At 47.3% G+C, this 17761-nt stretch overlaps 1 protein-coding gene across 2 annotated transcripts in view; it reads right to left on the bottom strand.

Annotated features, from left to right (window-relative positions):
• Nucleotides 1-17761, bottom strand: part of IDH1 (isocitrate dehydrogenase (NADP(+)) 1) — a 310669-nt gene that overhangs the window by 56748 nt on the left and 236160 nt on the right. For both annotated transcript variants that reach the window (XM_085648837.1, XM_085648838.1), the window contains one exon: nt 16812-16986. In XM_085648837.1, the coding sequence (XP_085504963.1) occupies nt 16812-16986 (175 nt within the window). The remainder of the gene's footprint in view (nt 1-16811; nt 16987-17761) is intronic.

Raw genomic sequence — 17761 nt, 5'->3', positions numbered from 1 at the left:
ACACTCAGAAAAGGGAAGGGGTCCCCTAGGGACCCCTTGCCATTTGAGAGTGGCTTACCACCTACTTGAAGTAGGTGGTAAACTGCGATTGATTTGCGACCGCAAATACGGTTGCAAAACAATGGTACATTCTATTGTGACTCGCTTTTCAGAAGGGACGCTCCTTCCTAATAACGAGAGTCGCAAACGCTATTTTGCGAGTCACCGACTCTCAAAATCGCATTTGTACATGCCAGGACCCTTTGTTGCAGTGGCAAACAAGCCAATTTCCTGTTTGTGACCGCAAAAACCAGTCATACATCTGGCCCTAGGCCTTTTAAATATGAAAGCAAAATTCTGTCATAGGTACAACGATAAACAAATAATAGAGAAGAAATTGGGTTGTTATTACGGGTGTAGTGCTCTTAGACTTTGAAGAACCTACGATTTACACTGACTGATTCTTTTTGTTTGCAGAGCTGTGAGAGAATAATGTACAAACTTTTTCATCCTCTCATTCGGTTTCATTCCCTACACTGCCCTCAAAGGTATGCAAAAACAACAGTTGATGGACAGAATGCAGAACAATGTCATACATTCACCCCAGAACAGAGATCTGGGCCTAAATCCATTGTTTTTTTTGCTCACCATGCCATTCCAGTTTGAACCCAGCATATGCATATCAGTCTTGACCATGTGCCTCATGGGAACAGTCGAGCCCGAACTGCCAAGCCAGGTCCTCCCTGGACTGTAAACAAGCATCCTAGGACCGGTTTCGGGGTTTCACCCCTCTTCAGCCAGGATAACTTGATTCCAGTGGCATGGAGAGCACGGAACCCATATCTGGGCATACCCGTCCCACTCAGGGTGACAAATGCAAAAACACTCCTAGGATGCTCGTTTCCGGTCTGGACTGTTCCCATGAGGCACAGGGTCAAGACTGATTTGCATATGGCTAGGTCTAAACTGGGGTGGCATGGTGAGCAAAAGAATGATGGATTTAACCCAGATCTCTTGACTGGGGGTGAATGTTTTGATTTGTTCTGCATTCCGTCCATCATTTGTGTGTCTTTTGCTTTCTCTCTCAAAGGTAAAGCAGAATTTGTTAGTTTATAAACTGTAGGATCTGTGAACTACTCACATTTTAGCATGGACTTCTGTTTTTTCATCCTGTAACACCTTTCTGAATACAATGAATGCTTGCTACTTTTGAGGCAGGTGTCATCATAGAATAGGGGAGCCAAGACTTAGCACAGCGGCCTGCTGCTTGACTATGTAATGCATGATCAGTCGGGAAGCCACCAAACATTGAATTGTTTATCCACAGTTTCTCTTTTAAAACAATTTCCCCTCATGGAGTTATTCTTCCTAAAACCCGTCAAGCATGAGAGAGAGGAAAAGCTTTCAACCGCGTTAGACATTCTTCCTACACATATTCAAACCACCAAACGCTTCAATAATTTTTACTTATGTTCCATTAGCAGTTTAGATATCAAAAGAAGAACAATGTAGCTGGTTGTATTACTAACTAAAGCTCTCAAGTTTAGAAGAGTAAAGTAGGCAATCTATATCCATGACAGAAATACAGATAACATATGCAGCTCCACAAAGCATAGTGGGTACTGTGGAAGATCATTACACTGCCTCCTCGTCATAATGACGCTATACAGAAAACAGGGATTAACCAAGGAACTGCACAAACAATATAAAGGTGCCTACACAAGAACTAATGGAAAGGCACCGTAGACCCAGAACCAAGAAAAACATAAGGTCAAGACAAATAAAAATAGAAAACACCTTAGAATGGACAAAGAGCTTCATAATTAAGGGAAACCAAACAACACAGCAAGAAATTCCAGGTTTAAGAACCACCAAGAAGACCTTATGGAATTATAGCTCGGTAACAGAGAATAACAGGGATGTTTTTATGAGCCCTTGCTTTCCACAGCTACACAGGGGAAGGGAAGTAAAAGGGGAGCCATACATAACATACCCTCTTCTCCCTATCCCAAATGTAACAAAAAATATGCCTCAACACATGCCACCCATACGCATCACTTTTTTCACTAGGGGTTCTGAGTGAGGTAGTAGACAATGAAAGCGGAACTCAAGTTGTCTAAGTCACTCAGAACACTGAGATAGAAAAAGTTCTCATAATTGTTGGGCACCCATCTATAATTTTATGTTTTATATTCTTCCTGTACCCTTAAACACGATTTGAGAATAGGCTTTTCTTAAAGTGATAACCCACTATATGAACACATTTTTTTGAAAATGCATTTTTTATAGAAATGCAATAATATAATTGCACATAGTTTTAATTACATACTTGTAGCTATGTGTTAAAGTTTACTAAAATGAAAAAATTAGTGGCCTTAGGATTTGGGCCTTTTCACACTGAAAGGTACTTTTTAGGTTTTGACTGCACAGCGCTTGTGCTGCGCTTCTGAAATCTATTGTATTTAATATAAATCTTAAAAGAGACTTACATCCCGCCCTTGCTTTTTATTGATTTGTGTGCTTGCCACTTACATTTCATCCGTATCGATTGGCTGTAGCATACTATTTCCTGTTCTTCCTCGTGAGGTTCGCTTATCAGTCTCCCATAGCCCAAGTACTGTTTTCAACCGCCTTGGTGGATCTACTTTTAACCCCTTCGGTGCCCGCCCCTTTCCCCGCCCTGTGCCGGCCGTTACATTAGCGGGCGGGGTTTGTGACGAGCTGGACTCGTCATGGGCACAGCGCCACCGCGGCCCATGACGAGTCCAGCTCGTCACGGGCACCGAAGAGGTTAAGCATTTCAGCACCTCCGATGTCACTACAAGATTTACACCCTAGCTTTGAAGCTACAGCGCTGCCCCAGTGCTGTGAGCTCAGCGCGCTGTTCTGGTCTCACTGCAGACCTTGTGATCCCAGTTCTGTGTGCTGGGAAGCCAACGCTCCAATCGCAAGAGCACTCACCAATCCCCTGGGGCAACGCACACTCACCAGTCTCCCCACCCCCTCTCCCACAGGGACAAAGCAGGCCCCCACTCTAATGCTAAGGCTGGATCAGAGGCCGGCAGTTGTTTTAAGATAAAAACATCAGCCTGTGCGGCTGTGAATGTCAAGCCATTAGTAGTAAGTGCCACATTTGTATGTTAGTTGAGCATTTGCCAATGCATGGCTTTGGGCATCCTCGTTATGTTTTCTTTAGATGCGGATGCTGGGGCGCTGCACACTTTACTTTTCAGTAACAGCCGCAAGTGGCACTGCATTTTGTTTTTATCACAGCGTTTGCCATAAATAACGCTATTTACTGTTTTCGGTCTGTGAGTTTTTATTACTGCAGCTGGTCTCCAGGGGGAGACCAAACCATGTACTAAAATAGTGGGAAGCGAACCACGACCCAAGTCGGGACTGTACCCAGAAGACGTAGAAGTGCTGGGGCCACAAGGAACCAACCAAGGTAAGTACCCAGGAACCCCACGGAGGCCGTGTGCAGAGTGAGAACACAACCGCATGTTCAATTCAAGTCGATGGGTAAGTCGCGGTTGCACTTTTAAAGAAGGACCCTTCCCAGTGGACCCTGAAGAAACCCCGTGGAAGATGGAAGGTTGGAGAGCCAACCCACCCATGGATACCCTAGGAACTGGGATACCTAGACCAGGGAAGACAGGTGTATACGTGTCGTCAGAAACCGCCATCAAATTCAATGGGGGACTTCAGTAAGATACTGCTGGCGAAGAAGGTGAAAGTGTCTGGTGGAACCCAAAGGAGGATTCAAGATGTGAAGTACCTGCCAGCAGAGGGGACAGAGTCTATGCCACTCAGGAGTGACTAGGAGGCAAGGAAGACGAATGCCCACCGATGTGGGGTGATACAGGAGAGTTGACGATGACCTTGGAGCTGCATCTGTGTGGACCAGGTGACGCTGTGGAAGCCGAGGAGCCGTTCACGAGCTGTCCCACGCTAGAGGTCAAGAGTTGAGGGGTCGGAGTCAGTCAATAAGCCTTGGCAACTGCAAACAACGTGGCAAACGAAAAATGTGCAGGGTCTGGACCAGCAAGGTCCAAGTGACTCACCATGAGCAGGTGAGTGAGAGTAGGCCTCCAGCAATCAGGGGAGCCCACTGGAGTCAAGGAAGACCCTCAAGAGGACCCACAGGCCGGAGGAACAGGAGTCGCAAGAGGACACACTAAACCCTGTCTTGGAGGTGGTCACAACTCTCTGTGACAGGATATCTATTGTTCTGACTTCCCCTGCTCGAGTTTGGCTAAGCAGGATGGCAGAAACATGTCTCTGGTCGGTAGGAGCCCTAGCTTGCTGTCTAGGTCTAGAAGACTTGTACCGGGAGCACTGAGGGCCTCCCAGATGAGCTTTACTTCATAGCTCCCACACCGTTTACAGTGTGGGGGTATGATTCCAACATGTTTGAGACCAAACATCACAAGGTTTGTTACAGTCAGTTTAGAGAAGGTCATCGCGTAATGAAGCATGGCCACTCTATAAATCGTAATGGCTGATGCACTTACAACCAGGGAGAATGAACTCTGAAGGTTGTAGTGGTGTGCTGCTGATGCAGGGCCACCCTAACACTTAGAACAGAGCACCCTGCCTTCAGGATTGAAAGGCCTGCCTTAGGGGTCACTTTTAGGTCTCAAGTGTAGTAACCTCAGATATAGGGAAACCTATATCTATCATACGTGGTGCTGGCACCAGCTTACACAGGCTGCAATGGCAGGCCTGTAGTCACAATTTGAGTGGTCTCCCATGGGTGGCATAATACATGCTTCTGCCCTGGGTACCTCAGTAACATGTACTAGGGACTTACAAGGGTACACCAGTAGCCAATCTAGGGTGTACCTAAGTACACACCATATCCAATTTCGGGGAGAAAGCACAGAGGCTGGGGTCCTGATTAGCACTATCCCAGTCAGACTAGTCAGAAACACCATAACACCAGGCAAAAAGTGTGGGTAACCATAAAAGCAGATCCTACTTTCCTACACCATCCAAACAATGTTTTGCACAGAAGCCTACACTGCAGCTTGACATAGGTCTTGCACAGGGTCACCCAGAGCCAAGGCTGTAGTCGCACCCTTTCCCCTGGTGGACTGGGCCCTTGATCCCTCAGGGGCTAGTTCCTTGCCAGGCTGTAGCAGATCTTAATGCAGAGAATGACCCGGCGAGAAATGGTACTTTTCTCCACTGCCCTTCCCTTCTTTGCTCCCACGTACCCCACAAACAGTTGGTCGTCCATCCCGAACTCTTTTGTGAGGTCAAGGTAGAACGACAACACACTTTTTGGGTCCAGATGGTGGAGATGCTCCTCCTCCTTTGATGGATGCGGGGGAGCAAGGATGGTGGGCAAAGTGATGGACTCACACAGATGGAATGGGGTCACAACTTTTGGCAAAAAGGAAGCCCTGGTGCAACGCACCACCTTTGCCGGAAAGGACATAAGATAAGGAGGCGAGCAAGACAATGGCTGTAACTCACTCACTCTCCAGGTCGATGTAATGGCCACTAAGAAGGCTGTTTTGATGGCCAACCGCCAGAGGGGACATTTGTACAAAGGCTCAAAGGGAGCGCAGATCATATAGGAAAGGACCTAATTAAGGTCCCACTGTGACATAACAAAGGGCGTGGATGAAAACAAGTGAGCCAGCCCTTTTAGAAATCTATTTACATTAGGAGACTTAAAGAGAGAGGGCTGATCTGGCAGCTGCAATAAAGCACACAGAGCAGAAAGGTAACCCTTAAGAGTGCCCAAAGCAGAGCCCTGCTGGGCAAGGGTCAGAATAAACAAGAGGACAATAGAAAGAGAAGCAGATAGAGGGTCAATAGACCTCTCAGAGCAGTACAATACAAATTGCTGCCAACAGCAGGAGTATACCATCTTAGTGGAGGGCTGCCTGAATAACGTTACAGACTTCAGGAGGAAGGTCAAAAGCAACTGACGCAGCTCAATCTCAACGCATGGAGAAGTAGAGATGACAGTTTAGGGTGGAGAACCCTCCCCTGCTGCTGCAACAGAAGATCCTCCCGAAGGGTCAGCCTGATCGAAGGATCGACACTCATTCTCAGAAGCTCTGGATACCAGACTCTTCTTGCCCAATCTGGAGCTACAAGGATGACTTGGGGCCCAGTCGTTACTCATCTTCTTCAGAACCCTGGGCAGGAGTGGTATGGGCGGAAAGACGTACAGCAGGCCTGAGCTCAACTCATAACAAATGGTGTCGCCGAGCAATCGCCGGCTTGGAAACTCGAGCGCGCAGTACTGCTGACACTGCACGTTCTCTTCGGAGGCAAACAAATCCAACCAAGGTTCTCCCCACTGCTGAAATGAGCTTGCGCCACCTCCGACTGGAGATGCCATTCGTTATCCGCTAGGCATCGACAGCTGAGTTTGTCTGCCCTAGAGTTCAGAGAACCCGCCAGAAGTTGAACCACCAGGATTACGCCCTGCTGTTCCAGCCATGCCCAGAGTCACAGAGCCTCTCGACAAAGGATCCACGACCCCACCCCACCTTGCTTGCTGCAGTACCACATGGCGATGGTGTTGTCGGCGAATACCTGCACCAGCTTCCCCTTGACAGAGGGAAGAAATGCCTTCAATGCCAATCGAATCGCCTGGAGTTCCAATAAATTTATGAGGAGCCACATCTCTGCCAGAGACCAGTGTCCTCTTATCTCCACCTCTTCCAGATGGCTGCCCTATCCCAGAAGTAACACATCTGTCACGACTGAGATCTGGTTGGGGAAGTGAGAGGGGTCTGCCATTGACCTAATCGCGGTTAGTCAAACACCACTGCCGATTTCTTGCTGTTCCTTGTGAGATCTGGACCATGTCGGTGAGATTTCCCCAATGCTATGCCCATTGAAACTTCAGGTCCCACTGCACAGACCACATACGCCTCCTGTCATGCTTCACCAACAGGATGCAGGAGGCCATGAGGCCCAACAGCCTCAGAGTCAGTCTCACCGAATTCCAGGATAGAGGTTTAAACATTGGAATCATAGCCTCCATATCCTGGACACGCTGCTCGGGAGGGGAGCCCCGAAACCGCACTGTGCTCAGAAGAAAAGGAGCGTCTGAGAAGGAGTCAGGTGTGACTGCGGCACGTTTATAGAGAACCCCAGCGAATACAGGAGGTTCGCCACAGTCTGAAGGTGGGAGACGACTGCCTAGGGCTAGGATGCCTTCAACAGCCAGTCATCGAGGTAGGGGAAGACTGGCACCCCTAACCTGCATAGATGAGCTGCGACCACCGCCATTACCTTAGTGAACACCCGAGGGGCACTGGTAAGGCCAAAGGGGAGCACAGTAAACTGAAAGTGCTCACAGCCTACTTTAAACCGCAAGTAACGCCAGTGGCCCGGCAAGATAGGGATGTGAAAATACGCATCCTGCAGGTCCAGCACTACCATCCAGTCTTCTTAGTCTATGGCAGACAAGACCTGAGCCAGAGTGAACATTTTGAATTTCTCCTTTTTCAGGAAGAGATTGACGGTCCGAAGATCTTGAATCGGCCGTAGCCCCTTGTTCTTCTTTGGAATCAGAAAGTAGCGGGAATAACAGCCACTGCCTACTTCTGGAACTGGGACCCTTTCTATAGCTCCCTTGGCCAAGAGAGCTGCAACTTTCTCTTGGAGCAATTTTAAATGATCTTCCTTCAGCCGGTCCTGTTTTGGCAGAATGAGAGGGGGAAAAGAAAGAAAAAGGCAGAGAATAGCCCTCCTGGACGATCAGCAAAACCCACTTGTCCGATGTTATGGGTCTCCAGTGGGGGAGTGGATGACAAATTCTCCCAACTGGAGTAGTGTGGTCCTGCCGAATCAGCCTTGGAGTGCTTGGAGGCGGAGGCTGCCGAGGAGAGTGTGGCCGACAACTTCTGGCCTACATTCCTGGATCAGAATGCACAGCATACGCGTCCTCGCATGGCTTGGGCAGTTTGTGCGGGATGGAGGCTGGGATAAGGTTGACGCAGCTGTAAACCCCTTCCGTTGCCACCAGGGACAAGGAGTGGAAGAGAGGACCCAAGGATCTGGCAGTAGCTAGAGAATCCTTGAACCTGACCAGGGCCGAGTCTGCCTTTTCCCCAGAAAGGAAGGTTCCATCAAAGGGCATGTCCATCAGATTAGCTTGGACATCCCCTGAGAAGCCAGATGTACAGAACCAGGTGTGGCGTCTCAATGCCACCGTCATTGAAATGAAACCACACCGTATGGTGAATTTTACTGCATCTCTCCCATCCTTGACTGCTTGGAAGAGCACATCCCAGGCCTACTCCGGGACCAGTGGCAGCACTTGCGCAACCGTCTCCCAAAGGGAATGGGAGAAACGGCCCAATAAGCATGCGGTATTCACCGACCGCAATGCCAGGCTGGAGGAAGAAATCATCTTCTTCCCAAATGCATCCAACCTCAATCAATCAATCAGGTGTTTGTTAACTGCAACTACTCACCCATGAGGGTCTCAAGGCGCTGGGGAGGCGGGGGGGTTCAGGTTCCAGTCCATCAAGGAGGGGTCTGTCGAAGAGCCAGGTTTTGAGGTTTCTCATGAAGATGGAGAGCGATGTTGTCTGTCTGAGGTGTTGCGGAAGGGCGTTTCAGGCTCTGCCCGCGAGGAAGGAGAAGGAGCGGCCTCCCGATCTGGTCTTTCTGGTGAGGGGACCACGGCGTTTGAGAGCTGGGCTGATCGTAGGGTCCTTTGGGGTGCGTGGAATTTGAGTCGGCTGTTCAGGTATGCTGGTCCGGTGTCGTGCCTTTTGTGTGGGTGAGAATCTTGAAGGTGATTCTAGCCTCGATGGGGAGCCAGTGGAGTGTGCGCAGGTGCTGGGAGATGTGGCAGTGTCTTGGCAGGTTGAGGATCAGTCTTGCGGTGGCGTTCTGGATGTTTTGTAGCCTGTGGGTGAGGGTTTTGTTTATTCTGGCGTAGAGTGCGTTTTTGACAAAAAGCCTGTCAAAAAGCAACAGAGGGGTAGCTCTTCCAGGATCAGTGCTTAACTAGCGCAGAAAGAAAAGAAATGACGTCTGCGTGCCTGGATGGTGCCTATATAGGCACCGCAACATCATAACCGATGCTGCCGACACGGACAACGTTACCCGGAGCCGAATGGAGCCACCCGACGCTGCATTCAAGGGGAATTGCTCGGCAAAAGTTTCCGGATCCAGCCTGACGACTGGGAATTCAAAGGTAAGGAATCTCCAGCTAGAAGTCTCTATAAGATGTTAGGGTTAATAAATTGAATTACACTCGACATGACAGCAGAATCTGCAAATACATTTTTTAAAATAAAATTCCTTGTGATAATTCATGACACCATATACATGTAAAAAGTTCTGAGTAGAACTGCATGAGGCTCCTTTATTGAGCATGTGCATTAGAACTGAAATTTCCATCTGCGCAGGCCAGACATTAGAAACACTATGCACAACAGATACCTGGCAGGTCTCTAGCAGTGATACTCCATGGTAATTACTATGGATAGAGCTGTGAGTGTGCATCTGCACTCTTTATTCTAAATTTACTTCTCAATGAGAGGAGCTGTGTCTTTGTATTGTTCTGCTTGCCCACTGCACGCTTTACTTTTCAATGATGGCTGCAAGTAGCCCAGGATATCGTTTTTACCACAGCAGCTGGTATTGCCATGTCACTGTACGCTTTACTTTTGTTAAACAGCTACTGTTACCATCTCATTTCCCTTCTACTGCAGAGATTGCCATGGGTTCGTTGCAGTGCGGTGCCCGCAGGTGGCACAGCAATTCATTTTTTTCCCACGGAGTTTGCCATTGGCGAATCTAGGCCACCGTGACTGGTCGATGAGTTTGGCTCTTCTACCTGGCTGCCAGATGCGCTGTGCACTTCACTTTTGCTATGCTGTTGCTTGTGGTACCACGTCTCACCAAGGTGCTCTTGTTCAGTGGCATCTTTCCCTGGTTCTGTTTACACAACTGGTTGGTTCCAGGGGTCACACACAGTGTCTTCCTTCTCAGAACTATGTTTTTTATGTAGAATATAGGGAGTGGTGTTTTTCTCTTTTCACTTCTGCTATTCTTCGGTTCATGCAGGGGAGTTTTTCTACAAGGAATCTCTATCTTTATGCTGGGGTTGCACGGGGTTCTGGAATTAGGGGGTTTCGTTCCCTTGGACTGGCCTTTCTTTTTGGGCCTATTGGTATCCAAATGGTTCAGAATTCTGGTCTTCTTTGATCTACAGTGCTGGACCCTTCCATCTGGGGATGTCCCTCGATTCTTGCATAGCTGCGGGGAGCTCCCTTCGAGTCTCTGGATAATATTTAGTCCAAGCTTTCCATTAAGTAGCCTCACATTTAATATAAATCTTAAAAGGGGCTTCAGTAACTTTATATTGCACAGCTGCTCACCAAGCTACAGCTTACAACAAATAGTATTATTAATCACTTAGACGAAATCTATTGTATACCAGTGCTTGTTCTAATTAATGTAAAAATCCCCGAGTTAACTTCTTGCCTGAGGCAAGTGTGGGACAGTCACCTACTTTCAAATGGATTCTTTGAATTGTTGCAGAAATGGTCAGGCTCTGTCAAAGGTTAACAGATTTTCCCTTCTCAATGCAGTGTGAGGAACCAGGCATCACAATAGTTTGTTTATTAGGTTGAACCTAGTGGAGGCGCGCATGCGTTGCTCGCTCTGTAAGACTGTTGTAGTAGAGTATGGGAGAGAAGCCACGCCCATTCTAAACCCATATTTTTCATTGGCTTGTGTCATTGTCTTTCGTAAATACTGCCTTCGAATTCGTTAATAGGCTTGTTAGTCCCTCCTTAGAACGGCCTTTTCTTCATTTGTAACCTCCAATGGCTACTGGCCCCTTTACTTCAGTTGTTACACGGGACCTGTTATTTAGTCTGTAAGCACTATTTAATTTGTTGAGTTTTTCTTACTGCAGGCCGGACATGCGCTGCTTCAGCTGAAACCACTTGTGTTTTTTTAGGCAGCACGGCCGCCCCGTAACACGGGTGCCTGCTTTTAATCACTGTAACCCGGCATTATCTCGTGTCTGTTTCAACCCACAGAGGAAAATTTATTCAGAAATAATTAGTGAATTAAGTCATGTGACTTCCAGGTAGCACATAATCCATGCTAATGAGCTGAAGCTGACAACAGCACATCTGTGTTACATGTCATCTGTACTAAAGCCACCTGACGGGTTGTTTTCAAAAGCCTGTGTTACTAACAACAATACCACCACCACTACCAATGCCACCACCACCAATACCACCTCCACCAATATCAATACTACAACCAATACCACCACCAATGCCAGTGCCAATACCACTTACGCCAATGCCACCACCACCACCACTAATACCAATACCACCACCAATACCACCAACACCAATGCCAGCCCCACCAACAATACCACCACCACCAATACCTCCACCACTAATATCACCACCAATACCTGCACTAATACTAACACCAACACCACCAATACCACCACCAATACCAATAACTCCACCACCAATACCAACATCACCACCAATACCACCATCACCTCAACCAATACCACCAATACTACCACCACTAATACCACCACCATCACCAATACCAATACCACCACCACAAATACCACCACCATAAAACCACCAATACCACCAGTGCCAATACCACCACCACCAATACCACCACCACCAATACCACCACCACCAATACCACCACCACCATCACCACAACCACCACCACCAATAACATAATCACCAATAGCACCGTCACCAATACCACCACCAATATCACCACCACAAACAATACCACCACCACCAATACCACCACCACCACCACAAACAATACCACCACCACCACCAATCATTAAATCAATCAATCAGGGGATTATAAAGCATGCTACTCACTCGTGAGGGTTTCAAGGCCAAGCTCAATACCACAAATACCAATACCACGAATACCACCACCACCACCAATACCACCATCACCAATACCACCACCACCACCACCAATACCACTACCACCAATACCACCACCGAGCTCTCCCTGGATGTCCACCTCGGCAACCCTGACAGTAGCTCACTCACTGAGACAGAAGCTACCACACCCAAGCACCACCCAAACAAATGGAAATCTTTCAACCCCATCTCGGAAGCTGAGATAGCAATAATGATTGCTAGTCCGACTCCCTCAATTCACGTCTCGGACCCCATTCCGTCCCAACTGGCCAAAAAGATCAATCTCACCCTAGCACCGATCTGGACCAAGATTATAAATAGCTCCCTGAGAACTGGAGTCATGTCTGACTGTCTCAAAATCGTCACACCTCTACTAAAGAAACTGGGCTCGGACGCAAATGTTCTGAACAACTTCAGACCCGTCTCCAACCTTCCTTTCCTAGCTAAAATCCTGGAAAGGTGTGCTCTCCTCCAACTCACCCAACACATGGACTGCAATAACCTCCTAGACCCTCACCAATCGGGTTTCAGAAAAGGATGCAGCACAGAGACAGCGATCCTGAACGTCATAGATGACATCCACAACTCTCTAGACAATGACCAATGCTGTCTACTCATACTCTTAGAACTATCAGCAGCCTTCGACACGGTTGATCACAAATTACTCATTAAGGTACTACAAGAGAGGGTGGGAGCGGACGAGGTGGTTTTACAGTGGTTCACCTCCTTTCTACGGAAGCGCACCCAAAAGATAAAAATCAACAACTTCCTGTCTGACCTACACCCCGTCAACAGGGGTGTACCCCAAGGATCAGTTCTCTCTCCACAACTCTTTAACATCTACATGGAACCCCTCAACGCCATACTCAAAAAATCCAACATCCCCTTCCACCTCTATGCGGACGACACCCAGATCTAGCTCGAAACCTCTTCCATGGACGACATCCAAAGACCAAATGACAGTTTAAGAGAAGTCAAACACTGGCTATCACTCAATCACTTGAAACTCAACCAAGACAAAACAGAAATCCTTCTCATTTCCAACAAGGAGCAGAACCCCCAAATCACAGAATGGTTGAAAGCCATTGATGCTCTCAACTGCAATCTCACCCTGGCCGACTCAGTGAAATCACTGGGAATCACACTGGAACCAAAATTAGACATGGCCAAACACATCAAAAACTCCGCCAAAAACGCCTTCCTCAACCTTGAACTGCTCAACAAAATATAGCCCTTTATCCCTCCGAATGACCTTAAACAAGCTACTCAAGCCCTAGAGCTGTCTAGACTGGACTATGGGAATGCAAACCTCACAGGAGCAGCAAAATCCCACCTGGCTCCCCTCAGAGCAACTCTAAATGCAGCAGCCAGAATGGTCACTGGAGTAAAGAAATTTGAACACATCTCGCCTGCACTCCGAGAACTAAAATGGCTCCCAATAAAAATGCGTGCGAACTTCAGAACTGCCTGTGTCACGCACAAAGCTCTACACACCAGAAAACCCGCCTACCTGGCCTCGAAACTCAAAAAAGCAGGCCAGACAAGGAGTCTCAGGAGTAGCAACACTCTACTCCTCATCCCCCCCGAGAACTCGCAAACAAAAAACGGCATCTCGATCTTTCTAGGGAAATGCGTCCAAAATCTGGAACTCCATCCCAGTCCATATCAGGACCACCGCCTCCTTTGTAAACTTCAAAAGACAACTCAAAGACCTCTTCCTCAACCGATCCCTTCCCAATGGATAGCCGCTACCCAAACGCAAACTCCTGCACACTGCAGCACTCAGCCACCTGAGCATTAAGACTTCTACCTCACCCACCACCCGAACGGTACTTGGGCCTCCCCTCACAAAAAAGGTCCTCGCACAAATCAGTTTGTATAGGACTCCTATATAATGCGTTTTCATGCCAATAATGCGATACTATAATCTCAGACTTTTAATTCGCCATGACTCAATATGTATAATATTTGTTTTTCTTTGACAGATTTCACCATTACTTATGTTGTAAAGCGCTCCGATACCCTCAGGTCTGGCTAGCGCTATATAAAACGCCTAAATAAACAATACCACTACCACCAATACCATCCCCACCACCAATACCATCACCAATACCACCACTACCACCACCACCACCACCACTACCACCAATACCACCAATACCACCAATACCACCACCAATACCACCACCAATGCCTCTACCAATACCACCAAAACCAATACCACCCATATCACCACCACCAGTACCACTAATACCACCACCAATATCACCACCACCACAATACCATTACCACCACCACCATTACCACCACCAATACCCCCACCACCAATACCACCCCACCGCCACCACCAATACTACCAATACCACCACCACCAATACCACCACCACCACCAATACCACCACCATCACCACCAATACCTCCACCACCACCAATACCAACAATACCACAAAAACCAATACCACCACCAATACCACCACCACCAATACCACTAATACTATTACCACCTCCAATACCACCACCAATACTATTACCACCACTACCAACAATACCACCACCAATACCACCACCACTAATACCACCAATGCCACCACCAATACCATCACCCACACCACCAACACCAATACCACCACCAATACCAATACCACCACCACCAATGCCACCACCAACACCACCAATACCACCACCACCAACACCACCACCAACACCAATACCACCACCACCACCACCACCACTAATGCCAATACCACCACCTCAGCACCTCTTTCTCACTAGTAATATCAGGGGCACTTTACGAGGCAGGAGCTGCAGCCAAGACCATTCCTCCCTCCCTCCCTCCATGCCTGCCATAAATAAACAGCCCGCCCTACTACAGCTGGAGTGTTTTTTATTAGGCAAAAAATAGCAACGACATTACACAATGCCACACTGCACACTCAAATCACTGAGAGGGCAGGAAATAGCCCTGCCTCCCGCTCTTCCACCTGAGCTGCGACAGTGTAATCACAGAGCGGAAGGTGTTGGAGCACTTTGTTAGTGTATATAGCTCGGATCATCTGTAACACTCACTTCACACTTTGTGTCTGTGTAATTTACAACACTTACACATATTCTTCACTGCACTATTTATCACTACTTTGAAGACGTCGACAGGCCAGTCTCTTCCTCTGATACTTACAATCTAACTAGCGGTCGAGAAGGCCCTTTATTGCAATGCAACAGGTCTCGCATTTGTGAAAGTTTAAGCTATTAGTATTGTAAATGACAATGCCTTTTATTTATGTTTTCAAACCCAAAATTATGCAGTGCTTTTTAGCTTTCTCTTAAAGAAACTGAGCTTTACATTTTTCTTTTAAAACAGCAATACGATTGCTGTTGAGGAATTGTAATGGCGTCCAACAGTCCAGTAACAGACACTGTTCTGTCACAACGGTGGTTATGAGTTTCAGTCCCCACCACTTGCAGTGGGTTATCACTTGCAGAAAACCCTGTTCACGTTAACAAAAGGGTACTGAAATGATTTATAACATATCAAATTTTAGATGGGCAACAGTGAATAATAGGGATGTTGTTCATTGAGGGGTACGGAGTGTCATCAAATAGAAAACAAGAACAAAGAACCCGGACATGAAACAAGCCCTTTATTCACAGTCACCGATCTATAATTTTATGCTACATAGGTCCACCCAAATTATTTGCCCCTGCTTTCAATTGCTTTGCAGAGGAGTAAATGGGAAAACATGCATAACACGGCCTCTCCCCCACACTACCACCCTTTGTGTCTGTCCCACACCCCCACACCATCCACCTCACTTCCCGAAACTGTGCTAAAGCCAGTGATACACTGAGGCTCTCAGAAAGCCCCGTCAGAGCAGCCTTGAATTCCTTTAGGACACCGCAACAGTAGAAAACAACTTTTGTTTCCCACTCTCAGTACGTCCTTGCCACAAATCTCCAGATTACGTATCTGGTATTCATGAGAGAGGCTTTCAATGGAAGCTATACACCAAGAGGTTTTGAGTGTGACATCAAATCGACATTGGAAGCATAGCTTGAGTTTTCTATGCTGTCACTCAGAGATGTGAGGTGAGAATCATTACTGCTAACCACTGATGCCCATTTTTAATTTTAAATTGTGCACCCCTCACCCAAATCATCTGCTCTACTTTTAACTGCAGGGACAAATGAGTAATGGGGAACCATACATAACATGGCCTCTCCTCCCTGTCCAAAATATTTAAACAAAACCTGGCCTCCTGCCACCCCACCACTCTCTGACTCTCCTGAATTCTTCCCCTCTCCCATGGCTGCGCAAGAGCCAGTGTTGCAGTGATAGGCTCTCGGAGAGCTCTGTCGAAGCAGCCTGAAATTGCTTAATGATGTACCAACAGTGTGAAACAACATTTGTTTCACATGGTTGCTACGTCATTGCAGTGAATGGCCGAATGTAGTCTCTGCTCTTCATTATAGATGCTTCCAATGGATGCAACACAACTGTGGTGATCACAGTTCCCTACAGAGAATGATCTTTTGAATTGACCTTCTCGGTGCTCAATTATTCATCTACTATCATAACTATCACAGGCTGTTGGGCCCTCCAGTGCAGATACATCAGAAAAGAGGGGTTCCTTTTCCCTGATCTACTGGTGGGAAGCTGTACAACTTTAGCTAGTGCTTTCTTGAAATCGTGCAACATTATTAATGTTGGCCTTGCCTGACCATACAAACACAAGGAGCTCAATCTTACAGCATGCCTTTCCTTGGGATATCATAAACTTTCAGTTTCAGGGTCAGAATATTGTGTCGGTCGCTTCTTAAAACGGTTCCATCGCTGCAGTCCCAAGGCCAGCGTCAGCCATTTGCTAAAGTTCAAATGCTCAATCCCTGCCCACAGTTGTAAATCAAACTTACTTCTCGATTTCTTCAAAGATGTCTTTGAACCGCCCGTCGTATTTCTTCAGGATGGTGTTCTTGGTACTCATGTAGAGAGGCAAGCCCTTAGACAGGGCCATCTGGAAGGAGCTGTGTGCAAATTCAGCAATGGACTTGTCTGTGTTGTACATGCCAAGAGCTACACCACCGCCATCTAATCCCAGGAAGAAATCAGATAAACAGGCATGCCGTTATATAATTGCAGAGTGTCAAACCGGAAACATCCCATACTATTGATGAACAATTAATAAAACTCTTGTAAATAGAGACCTTACGTGTACACTAATTATGAACAAGACCAAGAGCAATATTATTTATTGACTCAATGCATTTTTTTATAGATCTGCATAAAACCACTAATCTCTAAAACTTACAGCAACTGCAACATCTCGCATACCTGCCAACTCACACAGTGCCACACTATATTGGCTCCCATCACACGGTCTCCCAGTGAGGAGCCGAGCCGGTATCACATGTGGTAGAGAAAACAAGCTGAAAACTACTGTAAATAATGGTTTTCCAGCTCGTTTTCCGAGGCTTTGAACTGCTGACGTCCATTAACGGGGGGCAGGGAGGTGTTAAAATGTGCTTCGTTGGTACTTCTGGGCAGGAGGCCCAGACCCCTTCAAGGCCTCTCCCACTCCTCACACAGTGAGATTGATCTAGTGACAAAAAAAACAACCTAATTATTCTGTAGTTAGACAAAGGTAACAACACTGTCTCCCTAGCAAGTTCTCCAGCAGATCGGCTTCACTGGGTGGGCAGAGAGCTGCCTCTTTAGCTGGGTGAGCTCCGTGGGATCAGCTTCACAGAGACCGTATGAGCTGTCACCATACCAGGAAGAGCTAAGGGCTGCCTCGCCAGCAGTGTGAGCCCCGTGGAATCAGGTTCACTGGCACATGCTGTAAGCCATCTCCCCAGCCGAGCAT

This window comes from Triturus cristatus, chromosome 3_2 (genome assembly GCF_964204655.1).
Source record: "Triturus cristatus chromosome 3_2, aTriCri1.1, whole genome shotgun sequence".
NCBI classification, from domain to species: Eukaryota; Metazoa; Chordata; class Amphibia; order Caudata; family Salamandridae; genus Triturus; species Triturus cristatus.
Note: the sequence above shows the minus strand (reverse complement) of the source record. Positions and strands in the feature narration are given on the sequence as shown.